At 48.2% G+C, this 14,028-nt stretch overlaps 2 protein-coding genes and 1 pseudogene across 2 annotated transcripts; 1 reads left to right on the top strand and 2 right to left on the bottom strand.

Moving 5' to 3' along the window:
- The first annotated feature begins 265 nt into the window (after positions 1–265).
- Positions 266–10,502, top strand: SYCE3 (synaptonemal complex central element protein 3). The gene is made up of 2 exons (XM_006771089.1): positions 266–374; positions 10,332–10,502. Exons 1-2 carry the CDS (start codon positions 266–268, stop codon positions 10,487–10,489), a joined length of 267 nt encoding a protein of 88 aa, XP_006771152.1. The 3' UTR covers positions 10,490–10,502.
- LOC102766557 lies at positions 1,940–4,455 on the bottom strand (annotated as a pseudogene).
- Positions 10,503–10,828: 326 nt separating the features above from the next.
- On the bottom strand, positions 10,829–13,517 carry KLHDC7B (kelch domain containing 7B). The gene has a single exon (XM_006771116.2). It carries the CDS (start codon positions 13,515–13,517, stop codon positions 11,769–11,771), a length of 1,749 nt encoding a protein of 582 aa, XP_006771179.1. The 3' UTR covers positions 10,829–11,768.
- Between the last annotated feature and the right edge of the window lie 511 nt (positions 13,518–14,028).

Genomic DNA, 14,028 nt, shown 5'->3' with positions numbered 1-14,028 from the left:
TCTCCTCACCTCCCCCCAGTCTCCTCACTCCTCACCCCTCACCCCAGTCTCCTCACTCCTCACCTCACCCCAGTCTCCTCACTCCTCACTCCTCGCTGCTCACCCCAGTCTCCTCACTCCTCACTCCTCACCCCAGTCTCCTCACTCCTCAACCCTCACCCGAGTCTCCTCACCCTTCACCCCTCACCCCAGTCTCCTTACCCCTCACCCCAGTCTCCTCACACTTCACCCCTCACTCCAGTCTGTCTCACTGCATCTTCTTTAGATGGCTGAATCTGACCCTGGGGAAAGAAACTGCGACAACATGCTGAAAATGCTGTCCGACCTGAATAAAGACTTGGAAAAGATATTGGAAGAGATGGAGAAAATCTCAGGTAGGCTGTTTTCCCAGGCAGGGTGCCTTGGCCCTTCTTTCCAGTAGCTCACATCCTCCCTATACTTTCAAGCTCAAATCAAGTGCCTTCTTACTAAGGCCTTTCCTGACCACCTCTCAACTTCTATACCATGTAACAATTGTACCACAGAAATTGACACTTTCCACTGAATAGTGCCTTGAATTATTTTCTAGTTATTTTATGTGTTTGTATCTAATTACTGCAATTGGACTATTATCTTTTTGAGAGCAGAAATAATAACTAGGCACACACACAGTACCAGACCTAAGCTCAAGTATTCAGCAAATGACAAATGATCCTATCTAATAAAAGAGTAATATGCAAATTGACCATCACCCCAACATACAAGATGGCCATCCCCATCTGGTCATAAGATGGCTGCCACAAGATGGCCAGCAGGGGAGGGCAGTTGTGGGTGATCAGGCCAGCTGGGGAGGGCAGTTGGGAGGGACCAGGCCTGAAAGAGAGGGCAGTTGGGAGCAATCAGGCCTGCAGGGGAGGGCAGTTAGGGGTGACCAAGCTGGCAGAGGAGGGCAATTGGGGGGATCAGCCCTGCAGGGGAGGGAAGTTTGGGGGAACCAGGCCTGCAGGGGAGGGCAGTTGGGGGCAACCAGGCCAGCAGGGGAGGGCAGTTAGGTGTGACCAGGCCTGCAGGGGAGGGCAGTTAGGGGTGACTGGGCCAGCAGGGGAGGGCACTTAGGGGCAACCAGGCCAGCGGGGCGGGGGGCAGTTAGGGGCAATCGGGCCAGCAGGGGAGCAGTTAGGTGTCGATCAGGCTGGCAGGGGAGTGGTTGGGGCAATCAGGCAGGAAGGCAGGCAAGCGGTTGGGAGCCAGCAGCCCTGGATTGTAAGAGGGATGTCCGGGATCGGGCCTAAACCAGCAGTCGGACATCCCTTGAGGGGTCCCAGATTGGAGAGGGTGCAGGCTGAGCTGAGGGACACACTCCCCCATGCACGAATTTTGTGCACTGGGCCTCTAGTATTAACATAACATCTGTGAACAAAATTGCCTGGTAAAATGCCGTGAATCATCTAAATAAAGAGTTCAGAGTAAAAGTGCTAAGAGTGGTAAGATGCTGATGAGAGGTATAGCTCAGTGGAATAAAGCAGCAATAGAGTTGAACAAATGTCTCCATTTTTATAAAAGAATATTAGTCTGTTATTTTATTCAACACTAGGGGTTCAGTGCACGAATTCGTGCACCTTGCAAGGAACTGTGGGCCGCTAGGCTGAGGTGGGCACAGGGGTGGGTCTTGGCCCATCCTCCACACTCCCGCCCAACCCCTCCTGTCACAGACCTGCTCCCACTGCTGCCGCTCCCACCACTGATGGCGCCAGCCTGCTCACACCGGCTGACAGTGTGGAGCGATTGGGACCAGCGCCAGCAGCGGGTGTGAGCAGGGTTGGCACCATCAGTGGGTGCCAGTGGCAGCTGCTGTCCCTATCGCCCCTCAGGAGCAGGGGGAGGTGGAGAAGACCTCAGGTGATGGGGCCAGCAGCCGCCACTTGCATCCACTGATGGCGCTGAGCGATCGGGACTGGTGCTAGGCACTGGCAGTGGTTGCAAGCAGCAGCTCCAGTGCAGCTGCAGATATGAGTGGGGCTGGCACTGGCAGCAGGTACAAGGGCCGGCCAGGACCATGGCATGGGGAAGCAAAGAATTTTCAGTAACCACCAAAGGCTCACCCCAATGACAGCGACTGGCACCCCGCCTTGGTCTGGCACCCCCACTCACTTGCTCCACCATCCTGCCGCAGCCGATGCCTGTCATGTTGTGCATGCACCCCCTGATAATCAATGCACATCATAGCGACCAGTTGTTCGGTTGTTCTGCCATTTGGTCTATTTGCATATTATGGTTTTATATATAGAGATGTTTCCACTAAGTGGTAACCAGCAGTGGTAGTAATACCATTATAATGTCTTTGATTTGTTCTTTACTAATTCAGAATATGTATAATTCTTATAATTTGTGAGCCTAAGTTTTGCTAGAGAAAAGCATAATGTAAAACAAATTTTAGAAATCATGCATACTCTATTCAAATGAAAACAAACTACTTTTAAAGGCATTATTTGTTTGAAAATAATCTCCATTTATTACAACAGCCTATAGAAAATTTCTACTTAGAAATGTTTGTAATATTTTTGCCTGTGTACTTGAAAATTTCTTATATTTTTTAAAACTACCTTTTTAAAAAGTTGTAGAATTCATTTTCTACTATAAGCTATGTAGTAATTCCTTCAGTCTAATTAAATATTCTCTTATTTAACAGCATTTGCTGAGCATCTACCATGTGCTATTCTAGGAATAAAAAGTTGAAGAGATGCTCCTTCATTAGCGAAGTGGATAAAAGCCAGAAACAGACATCAAGATAAATAAATATAATTTAAACATATAAATTAAACTTAAAACACAATTTTTATATATAAAATCATAATCTGGCAAATGCTAATGGCATACATTGAGCACTTGGAAGGGAGCAGAGAAAAAGGAGAAGCTAACTGGGGAGGCAAGAGAGGCATTAAACAGAGCATTTGTGAGGTCAATATAATTTCTGTTTCCATATATCCTTTATTGGTAAGTGGGGGTCCCACCTGGGCTCCTCTCTACATAGACTTTTCTAAGTAGCTTCCACAGATCAATTTGACTTTTACAGTAATAATAAAGACATTTGTAACTCAAGTTGGTAACACTTTGAATCTGTGCTTCAGGGTAACACAGCGCAGATCAGAGACAGTAACTAGTGGATTCTGTGTCTTTGGTGATGGTACAAGCTTCACCCTTTCATCAAACTCTGTTTTCTTTAATTTCACAGCCAGTAGATCTTTGTTATCTGCATGGATCCATCTTTTTTATGGTCCAGCCTGTAGTGCTTTCGTGAGATTGGATTTTCTGAGCAGCAAAGGTGCTATGGGTGGTGGAGGTAGAGGCAGAGAAGGGGGCGGAGAGGGTGCAGGTGGTGATTAAGGAGAAGAAAGATGGTCAGGTGACTGTGGCGGCAAGGGAGGGCGTACGGCTCAGGATTCTCCAGAGGTTGTCAGAGCACTGGCGGGCACATTTGTAGGTTTACCACTCATGTGGCATGTTTGACCACAGGTTGTACAGGAAGAATTTTCCGAGACAGTCTTCAGTACTTCCTGAAGCCATCATAATTCACTTTCCCTTTTTTTAAAAAATTCAATGTATTGGGGTGACATTGGTCAACATTGGTCATACAGGTTTCAGGTGTGGGTTTCTATGTTAAAAGATCTATATATTGCACCATGTGCCCACCACCCAAAGTGAAATCTTCTCCTGTCACCATATATTAGGAATAATTCACTTTCCAAAATGCAAAACTGTTGTTTAAGACTATGAAGTTCTCAGTGGCTAAATGGGATGGAAAGATGGTATCTTTCAATACTTCTAAACTCTGGGCTATGCAGTTTTAGCACCATTTGTATATAGACCATCGTCTATTTGTCCAGTGTTTTACTGCATCTTTGAAATTGGGAAATTTGAAATTCCAGGGTGATCTCAGCCAGCTTCTGCTAAGGAGTGTGTGTATCTGTTGAAGGAATAACCACTCTTTCAGGTGAGGGTGGCAGGGTAGGGAGGTTGCAATTAGCTTGGACACAACTAATAAGTTGCTTATTAGTTGTGAGAGGCTGCTTTTTAAAAAAAAATTGTTTGCTTTCCGCTTTCTTCTTCATTATTTGAACTTGGGCATGATTTTAATCTAAGAGCCCAGGGAAAAGATAGAGTCCAGGCAGTAGCCTCACCCTTGCCATAAAGAAAAAATCAAAATTAAAACCTTATGGTAAAGAGACCAATTCTAACATGGTCTTTCTACAATTAGTTCTCCCTATAGCTTGTATCTTACTTTTTAATCTTAAGACTATATTATGAAGACCTTTTCTGGTATCCATGTGTACATCTTATTTACTACTTTTAACTGCACTATAATATCCCATGGAGAGCTACTACTTTTTGCTTCTCCATTCATCCCAATGATGGACACTTAATTGCCTACAACTCTTCATCACCAAAAACAGTACTGCAGTGAACATCTTCATACATCTATGCCCATGGATCAATACTTTTAGGGGACACTACCAGATAACCTCACAGAATGTCTGATTCAGAACTTACTTCCACCAGCAGTGCCTAGGGGTTCTTAGATACCACAAGCTCACAAACACTTGATATTATCCAGCTTTCTAATTTTGCCAGTATAATGCGTGTAAAATGATAGCTGAGTGTTTTCATTTTTATTTCTCTGATGAATTCCAGACTATTCTCATATGCTTGTTAGTCTTTTGGGTTTCCTCTTATGGAACATAAGAAATAGTATACCGTAAATACTTAAAAATATGGACACTGGTGCTTGATTACCTGGGTCAAATGCTGCCTGTGCCACTTATTAGTTGTGTAATCTGGCTAATTCCACTTCTGAAAAGTAAAGATAATTATACTAGTGGTATCTACAGCTTAAATTTTAAATAATTTTTTATTAAGGTGAAATGTACATAACATAAAATTAACCTGTTTAAGTATAAATTTGATGAAATTTAATATATTCACAATGTTATGCAGCCACCAACTCTGTCTGGTTCCAAAACATTTTCATCACCCATAAAGGATGCTCTGTACCCATTAAGTGGTGGTTCTCATACCTCTCTATCCTTGGCCCCTGGCAACCACCAGTCTGTTTTTACTTTCTATGAATTTACCTATTTTGGATACTTTATATAAATGATTCCTATAATAGTATGTGATACTTTGTTTCTGGCTTCTTTGACTTAGTATAACATTTTCGAGGTTCATTTCTATTTTAGCATGTATTAGTACTTTACTCCTTTATATCCACGAATAATATTCCATTGTATGAATGTCATATTTTTAATTATTCATTCATCCATTGATGGATATGTCCACCTGTTAGCTATTGTGAATAGTGCTGCTGTGAACACATGTGTACAAGTATTTGTTTTGAGTACCTGGTTTGCAATTGTTTGGTGTATTACCTAGGAGTGGAATTGCTAGGTCATATGGTAATTCTATGTTTAGCTTTCTAAGGAATGTCAAACTGTTTTATACAATGGTGCACCATTTCATAATCCCTCCAGCAATATACAAGATTTCTCCACTTCCTTGCTAATACTTGTTATTTTCCAGGGTTTTTAAAAAATTATTGAATTTCCTGTCTTATCAATTTGAAATAGTTTCTTATATATTCTTGATATTAACCCATTATCAGCTTTATGCACTGTAAATATCTTATATTCTACCATTTTTATGAAAACTTTGTCCATATTGTCCTTAGTTTTAAAAATTTTATAAAAATAAATCCACCAAATTTTACCTTATGGTTTGTGGTTTTTAAGAAGTCCCTACACCTGCTAAATTTTGATCTATAAATGTTATTTGTACCTTTCATACTTATATCTTTAGTATATCTGGAGTACACTATCCTTTTTTCATTGATTTTTTGTGTGTGTGTTATTTCATCATGTGCTAAATTCCCATATATACTTAGGTCTATCTCTGAGCTTACTTTTTTCTTCCATTGGCCTATTTGTCTGTACCACACTATTTTTAAAATAGGAATTTATAAGTTGTCTTGATATCTAATAAGGCATATTCCCCCTTTTAACTTTCATTTTTTAAGATTGACTTAGTTTTTAAATCTTAATTTTTTCATACTAGAGACGCAGTGCATGAAATTTCATGCATGGTTAGGGTCCCTAGCCACTGCTGGCTGCCAGCTACCGGCTGCCGGCTGCCGGCCGGGGCCACCCTTCCCCCGGCTGCCTGCTACCACCACTAGCCGGGGAGGGGCCGTGGATGGTTGGCCGTTGGCCCCATCTCTGGTCAAACTCCCAGTTGAACTCCCAATTGAGGGGACAATTTGCATATTAGGCTTTTATTATATAGGATACATTCTTATAATTTATAAATACTGATAGTTTTACCTTCCAATCCTTACACCATTTCTTTTTTTCTATTCCATTTTCCAGCATATCCAATAACAGTAATATTAGTAGAAGCACCCTTGTTTGATACCAGTCTTATAGGGAATGTATCCACAGTTTCTCCATTACGTATGAGTTTGCCATAAGTTTTTGGTATATCACCTTTAGTAAGTTAAAGATGTCTCCTTCTCTTCCTGATTTGTTAGAGTTTTGATTGTTTAAAATCACAAATAGGTATTATTAAACTTTATTACCTGCCTTTTTTGCATTGAGATATTTCTATTATTTCCCTCTTTTTATAAATGTGGTTAATTATAGTGATTGAATTTCTGATGTTTAAGCATCCTTGAATTTCTTTCACAAATCCTGCTTAATCATAACATATTATCTTAGTACACTATTAGATTTCATTAGCTCATGTTATATTTAGGATTTCACATCTATATTCGTGTGAGGTAGACCTATAACTTTTCTCATGTTGTCTTTGGTTTTGGAATAAACCAGCTTAGAGAAAATTACGTATTTACTAGAGGCCCAGTGCATGCATTCGTGCACATTGAAAGGAAGTTAATTAGAAGAAATATTTTAGAGGCCAGGGAGGGATCGCAGGAGGGTGGCTCCAGCGAGTGTCCAGCCTCTCTCATCCAGCCCTGATCGGCTGGACCCCAGCAGCAAGCTAACCTACCAGTCAGAGCCTCTGCCCCCTGGTGGTTAGTGCACATCATAGCGACTGGTCGAACGGTCGAATGAACAAACACTTAGCATATTAAGCTTTTATTATATAGGATTTTTTCTTATCTCTATTCTCAAATTTTCTGCTATATAAGTGGAATGCCACTAGGAAATGCTTTTCTTAAAAAATCACACCAGCCCATATACTGAGATTATTAGTCTTCCTTCTTTTCCTAATTTTTTGAATTACTTGTATTAGATAAGCATTAACTGTTCCTTAAAAATTTGGTAGAATTTCACCCATTTACATTTTAAAACGTTGCTTGGTCTGTTTTGCCAATTATTTGAATTAGCTTGTGACCTGTGACCTCCAGGCTTGTCATCATCCCATTTCCTGGTCAGCTAGCCCTCTTATCTCATTCCCTTGCTCTCTTCCAATTCTACTTTCCAGACTCCCAAAGCAAATCCACTTACTGTATCACTAGTTAGTTCTCCTCTCTCCTAAACAGATTTTTGGGACACTATCCTCATCCTTTACTAAATTCTGCATCTAGGTGCTGTCCACCAATGGTCATTGGTGCCAATTCAAACGCTAACAGGAAACCCTAATTTGGAGTGAAGAAGGAAACTTTCTTTGGTGCAAACAGCTCCACGGTAATACAACGTGACTATGAAAACAGTACTGCTGTGGAACAGCTCCACGGACTGCGTCACAGCTGCCCTGGGCCAGGCCCCTCTTCAGCAAGGAAGCTCTGCTGTGAGGTGGTGTTCAGGGGCAGTCTTTGGGAGGCTGGGAGCTGGCTTATAGAGACAGAAGTCCCAGCCCCTCGTCCCTGATTGGTCAGAATAGAGCTGCTCCAATTGGTCTGAGCTGCACAGCTCCGATTGGATTGGGAAAGCCTCAGTCCTAATGGCTGAAATACGAGTCCAGGAACTCCTTTATAAGGGGTGGCTCCACTAGCAGCAGTACATGCAGGCAGGCAGTGCAGAGGCTTCTCCTTGGCTTGAGAACCCTTCTATGCAGAATCTGTGCAGAATGGCTGCTAGGCTCTGCTTTTTTTTTTTTTTTTTGCCCAGGTAGCCACCAGGAGCAGTTCTTGGTCCTCAGAGTTCACAGCATACAACTTGACCATTGTTTCTTAATTTCCATGCAAGGACCTTGGCTTTACCCAGTGGGTTTTCAAAGTGTACAGGCAAGTTCTGGTTAGCCTCTCAGAATACCTGCTGTTCAGGTCCCACCACTGATTATGACCTTGGCTTTGCTACTGCACAATCCTTACCAAAAAACCCCAGAGGGGGCCTGCCCTCACTACCTGACTTGTAATATGACTCCTCCTACCCCATTTCTCTATCACAGCACACACTACTTATTTCCTTCACAGCACCTTTCACAATTTGAAATTGTCTTGTATGTTTATCTGTCTCCTCCCACTGCAACTAGTATAGATAGATACTGCATGAGGGTAGGGGGTGTCTATCCTCTGTACAGCTTTATTGTCATGGCTGCCTGATAAAATGCCAGCATAAAGGAGGTGCTCAATAAATACTGAATGAATGAAAACTCGAGACATATATTGCTTGAGAGTGTTCTGGTGATTGAGTTCTGTTCTATGTATTCTATATACTTTTTCTTGGATCAAATCAGAAGAGAGCTGTGCACTTGCTGTTGTGTTTTGGTGTCTCATTGAAGTGCCTTTTCTGAACTGTGCTTTGTTGCTATGCCACTGGCTTTCTTTCACCTGTGATTACAATTATAGTCATGGAAGAATACCTTGCGTTTAAGGTAGGATGTCATCAAGGGCATTTTCAACTACATTACACTTCTCATAAAATATACCTATAGGACAGGTTTTTTTTCTTAGGATAAAAGATTCTTATACAGTGAGTTTGTTTTTATTTTATGGTCACTGAGTCTTGTAACTGATCGTGTTTCCTTTTCTGCTTTGGCCTTAGGAAACTCAGCTGGAATTCCAGCTGCATTATAGGATTATATGAGATTCATTTCTGTGAGCATTTTTTTATCTTGAATTTTAATTTCTTACCTACCCTAACTCTTTGCCCTAACTACCTCAATTATTTATTTTATAGTAAAAGTTCCTTCTTTCTTGAGCACCTAAAATGTGCTAGGCAGTTTACTTAATCTTCAAGGGGAGTCATGAGATTGGGACGTTGTCAGACCCTTACAGATGAGAAGGCTGAGGTGAACAAGTTTAAGTCACTTGTAGGTGCCACAGCCAGCAAGTGGAGAGTTGGAATAAAACTCTCTCAGTTCATGTTCCACCTGCTGTCCAGTTGGTCTGAAAGAATGGTCAGCAGCCTCCCACCCACCCACACCAAAGATGCTTGTTAAGATGCAGGTCCCTGGGCACCATTCCCAACTTGCTAGACAGAACCTTTGAGTTGTAGGAGGGGCCAGCAGTCTACATCTTAACAGGTGTCCCAAGGAACTCCCATGCTTCCGAAAGTTCAAGAATTCCTGCACTTGCTGTACAGTCATAGCCCTCTGTCTGTTGAGATACTATGCACACCTTTTCTAACAACTCTTTCTGTCATGCAGAAGGCTTAGGACCCTCGTTCTTTGTAGTTCTCGAGGGCAGAGCCATACTAATGGGGTGGGTACTACAGAGAAAAGGGGGTGGAGTTTCTGTACAAGCAGCACATGTTCACCTGTAGGCCCAGGGACACTGCCCTCAAGTTGCTCTTAAAGGGAAAGGGGCAAGGAAGTCGGGTCAGTGTAGTGTGAGCACCAGAGGACACCTAATGTGGGGTGCAGCAAACCTTCCCAGAAGGAGAAGCTCTGGACTGGCCTTTTAATTAAAGCACAGAGATGCCCGGGTGGAGGTGGACAGGCATTCAGGCCACTGAGCACGAGGTAACATGAGACTCGGGGCCTTGCAGGAGTGGGAGTGGTCAGCCATACCTGAGCCTGTGAGCTTGGTGGGTGTTAAGACTTCTTAAGGGTCACCCTTCAGCCACTAGCTGTGAACTGTGGCTAGGTAACGGTCTGTGTTTGCTCTCCTTTTTCCTAGCATTTCGTATCAGAGTGGCCTGCAGCCTTTTAGTATCATGGCTAATATATCCAGAAGTTAAGACTTGTGTGAGATTAGGGAAGTTTCATTACTGCTCTGTGAAGGGAGTAGTTTTAATCAGGGGGGGGGTAGGAGTGGGAGGTTGTGAGCCCTGTATCAAGTGGCTGCCCAGCTTTCTCTCCTTAGAATAGTTGGATCACTCAGCCTGGTATGGTCCCTGGGGTGCTCCGGCACCACAGCCCCATCCTGGGGCCTGACCAGGCCTGTCTGGTTGTTGCAGTGCAAGCCACATGGATGGCCTACGACATGGTGGTGATACGCACCAACCCCGCCCTGGCAGAGTCCATGCGCCGGCTGGAGGACGCCTTCCTCAACTGCAAGGAAGAGATGGAGAAGAACTGGCAAGAGCTGCTCAGTGAGACCAAGCGCACGCAGTAGGCCCCCCACCCCACCCCGCAGCCACCACGCTGGGTCTGTCTGTGTGCAGAGCCACAGCAGGTGGAGCCTTCTCTGCCTGGCAAAGAAACAGTGACCCAAACACACAGCTGCATGCATTGCACCTGTTTCTCAATAAACTTATTTTCAAGCACATCCTGAGGACTCCTTTCTGTCCCCCCCAGTTCCATGTGAAACCTTGTGAACAAAATGTGGGGAGTGGAAGATGCAGATGCCGCCAATGAGTGAAGCACATGTAGTGACAAGCGTAGAATGAAAAGCAAAAAGGGCCAGCCAGGGACAAACCAGGCAGAGGGTGGGACGGGCTGCCGTGTTCAGATTTATTTTCCTTCCTGTGGAGGGTTCCAAAGTGGGCTGTGCCAGGTGCTCAGATATGTGCCCTATGTTCTCAGAATTCCCCTGAGTGACATGCCCATTATACCCCCTTCACAGGTGAGAAGACAGATGTCTCGCCCAAGTCCCACAGCTAATAAGAGGCAGAGCTGGGGTGCGCCCAGGTCTCATGTAAGAAGAGAGTTAGTGGGAGGTGGGGTGGGAAATGGAGGGGCTGAGCAGGTGGGAGAGACTCCACAAGGCTGCAGAAGGACATGAGCCCCAGCAGTCCTGGTCTAGGCTGGGGTTATGGGCAGGGGCTCCAGACAGCAGAGCAGTGTCACAGACAAGGGTTTCAGACAAAGGGGACCTAAGAGTTGTTTCTGGGAACAGCCAAGCCAGGTTCCCCAAGGCCTCAGGACGGGCAGAAAATCCCAGAGGCTAGCACGTTTTTCTGGAGACTTCTTTGTTCCCTGTTCCCTCTTCCCTCTTCCAGCCCCTCATGGGCTTCTTGCCTAGCTGGGAGCCCTAGGGAAGCCATCTCCTTCCTGGGCTCAGCAGTTGCCGACTCCTCAGCCAGCCAAGTCCGGTTCAGGGGGACGCCGGGGTCCCTGGCAATTTCCAGGCAGTGTGGTTGGTGCTGTGACAGGAGCCTGGCCGGTGGGAGTCCTTTGCCCCGAGGAGGGTTCCTGAGAGCAAGCTGAGGTACGGAGCCAGGACTCAGTAATAAAGCAGGAGGCACGTGGGTGTGGTAGGGACGCCCGCCACCAGCTTCCAGGCACAGGGAGCCTGGCTCTCGCAGGAGGGGAAGGAGGGCCAGACAGGAGGCTCATTGTAACAGAAAAGGAAAGTTGTCCCAGAAAGAAGAGCAGCCCCTTTCCCCTACCCCACCCGCCTCACAGCCTGGCCCAGAGTCTGCCTGAAGAGGGGCACGCAGTCCTGGCGCAGCTCAGAGGGAAGTCTGTAGCGGGTCCGAGGCGGGCAGAGTCAGGATGAACGGACAGAGGACCCCTTTACTCCCCAGGGGGAACGGCTGCAGCTCCTTGGCCTGGAACTGGGCCGTCCCCTCGGAGACCGTGAAGGTGGCCGTGACCTGGTGGTTGAGGCAGTAGATGGTGTTGCCCAGCACGGTGCAGCGCAGCGGGACAGGGTCCGGCAGGGGCAAGGGGGCGGCCCTGCTCCAGGAGCCGGTCACGGTGTTGTAGCGCATCACGGCGGCACCCACCCCCCGCAGCAGGTCAAAGCGGTACAGGAAGCCCCCCAGTGCCACCATGTCGCTGGAACGCCGGTGGCTGGCGCTGTAGGGGCACTCCTCCCAAGCATCCTTCACCGGGCTGTACCTGAGCAGGCGGTAGAAGAGGTGGCCCCCAGTGACATAGATGTCCCCACGGCAGGCCACAGCCTCGTGAGCCACAGGGAAGGTGCCTGCGGGGAGGGGCGCCCGTGAGGTCCAGGTGTCTGTGCGGGGGTCGTAGCGCTCCATGCTGTACAAGCACTCGCCACCGATGGCGTAGAGCAGCCCGTCCAGGGCCACCAGTTTGAGCTGGGCCCGGGCCTGCTGCATGGGCCGCACCTGGCTCCAGATGTTGGTCAGAGGGTTGTAGCAGAAGACCTCATTGGAACAGATGGCCTTGGAGCCGGAGCCACGGATGCCCCCTGCCAGGAACAAGTAGTTGTGCATGGTGCAGAGGCCACAGCCCCGCAGCGGGGCCTCTTCCGGCACCTGGGTCAGGAGCCGCCAGGTGTTCTCTTGGGGGTTGAACACGTGCAGGTGCGATGGAGGCGGCAGGGGCGCAGGACCTGTGGCGGGAGCCTCCTCCACTCGAGGGCCCCCTGTGAGCCCTGAACGGCTCACCTGGTATAGGCTGGGCAGCACGAGGACCCCCAGCACGGCCTGGCCCCTGCCAGTTCGAAGGCTCAGGATGCGCTCCCGGTCGGCCCCACTCAGCTGCCGGTAGAGGTTCGGATCGCCCAGCACGTGCAGCAGATTGTCGCTCATCAAAGCATAGGTCTCCTGGGCCAGGACGGGCTGCCCGTGCTGCTGGGCAAAGGCCAGGACATCCAGGCAGCTGCCCAGGTCCAGCCGCCGCTGCAGGGCTGCTGCCGAAGCCGGCTCCCGGGCAGGGGAGCTGGGCTTCCGGGGCCCCTCCACCACCCCCCAGGTCCCAGGCCTCTGCAGAAACACCATGAGTTTGCGGGCCTCTTTCTGCTCCTCTGTGAGGGCCTCCCTGCTGCCCGCAGGGCTGGGCCTCTTCCCTGGCGCCTCTCCTGGGGCCGCCTGGCTGACCTTCAGCTCAGAGCTCTTGGCTAGTTCACACACACTGTGTTTCCGTGGCCTGGGGACAGGCTGTGGGTCCCGCCGGGCAGAGGGAACGGGTGCAGGGCCAGGCTTCCTCTGCTCCGACAGCGACAGCGGAGCTGGGGCCCTGGGCACTGCAGCCTCGTTAGCCTCAGCGCTTCTGAGCTGCAGCTGACATCCTGCCTCAGCCAGGCCTCCCGTGCCAGCCCCTGTAGCCACCCCAGCTGGGGAGCCATGGCTGTCCTCGAGACTAGGGATGGCCCCTTCAGGGAGAGGACCAGACTCCCTGTTCTCCGAGGCTGTGGAAGTGCAGGGCTCTCTAGGGCTCTCTGGAGCTGCCCTTGGGGCTGTCCCTTGGGGCCTCTCTAGCCTGGGGAAGGGGTGACTCCTAAGAACCATTGAAATAAGATTTCCCCAGCTAGTTGAGATCTGCACCTCCTGGTTGCCCTTGCAAAGAGTTACACTAGGCTCCTGACTTGCAGGCTTTGACTTACTTGTGGGGACTGGGGCTGGGGCTGAGGCTGGGGCAGGGCCTTGGGCTTGGGCAGGGATTGGGGCTTGAGTTGCAGCTGGGGCAGGGGCTGGGGCTGGGGTTGCAGCAGGGGCTGGGGTACGGGTTGGGGCTTGGGTTGGGGCTGAGGCAGGGGCTGGGGTATGGGTTGGGGTTGGGGCAGGGGTTGCAGCTGGTACTGGGTCAGGGGTTGTAGCTGGGGAAGGGGTTACAACAGGGGCAGGGACTGAGGTGGGAGTTAGGAATGCAGCAGCAACTGGGGCTGTGGCTGCAGCTGGGGCAGGGGTTGGGTCAGGGGCTCGGGCTGTAGCTACAGCTGTGGCTGGGGTTGCAGCTGGGCCTGGGGCTGGGGCTGGAGCTGGGGTTGGAGATGCAGCTGGGGCAGTGGCTGGAGCTGCT

This window comes from Myotis davidii, unplaced genomic scaffold (assembly GCF_000327345.1).
Source record: "Myotis davidii unplaced genomic scaffold, ASM32734v1 scaffold845, whole genome shotgun sequence".
Classification (NCBI taxonomy): domain Eukaryota; kingdom Metazoa; phylum Chordata; class Mammalia; order Chiroptera; family Vespertilionidae; genus Myotis; species Myotis davidii.
Note: the sequence above shows the minus strand (reverse complement) of the source record. Positions and strands in the feature narration are given on the sequence as shown.

Bases quoted from the DNA above. Each gene is read 5' to 3' on its own strand.
- KLHDC7B (XM_006771116.2), bottom strand. From the start codon at position 13,517: ATGGTTCTTAGGAGTCACCCCTTCCCCAGGCTAGAGAGGCCCCAAGGG.
- SYCE3 (XM_006771089.1), top strand. From the start codon at position 266: ATGGCTGAATCTGACCCTGGGGAAAGAAACTGCGACAACATGCTGAAA. The intron at 375-10,331 runs GTAGGCTGTTTT...TGGTTGTTGCAG, and splicing joins AGAGATGGAGAAAATCTCAG to TGCAAGCCACATGGATGGCC.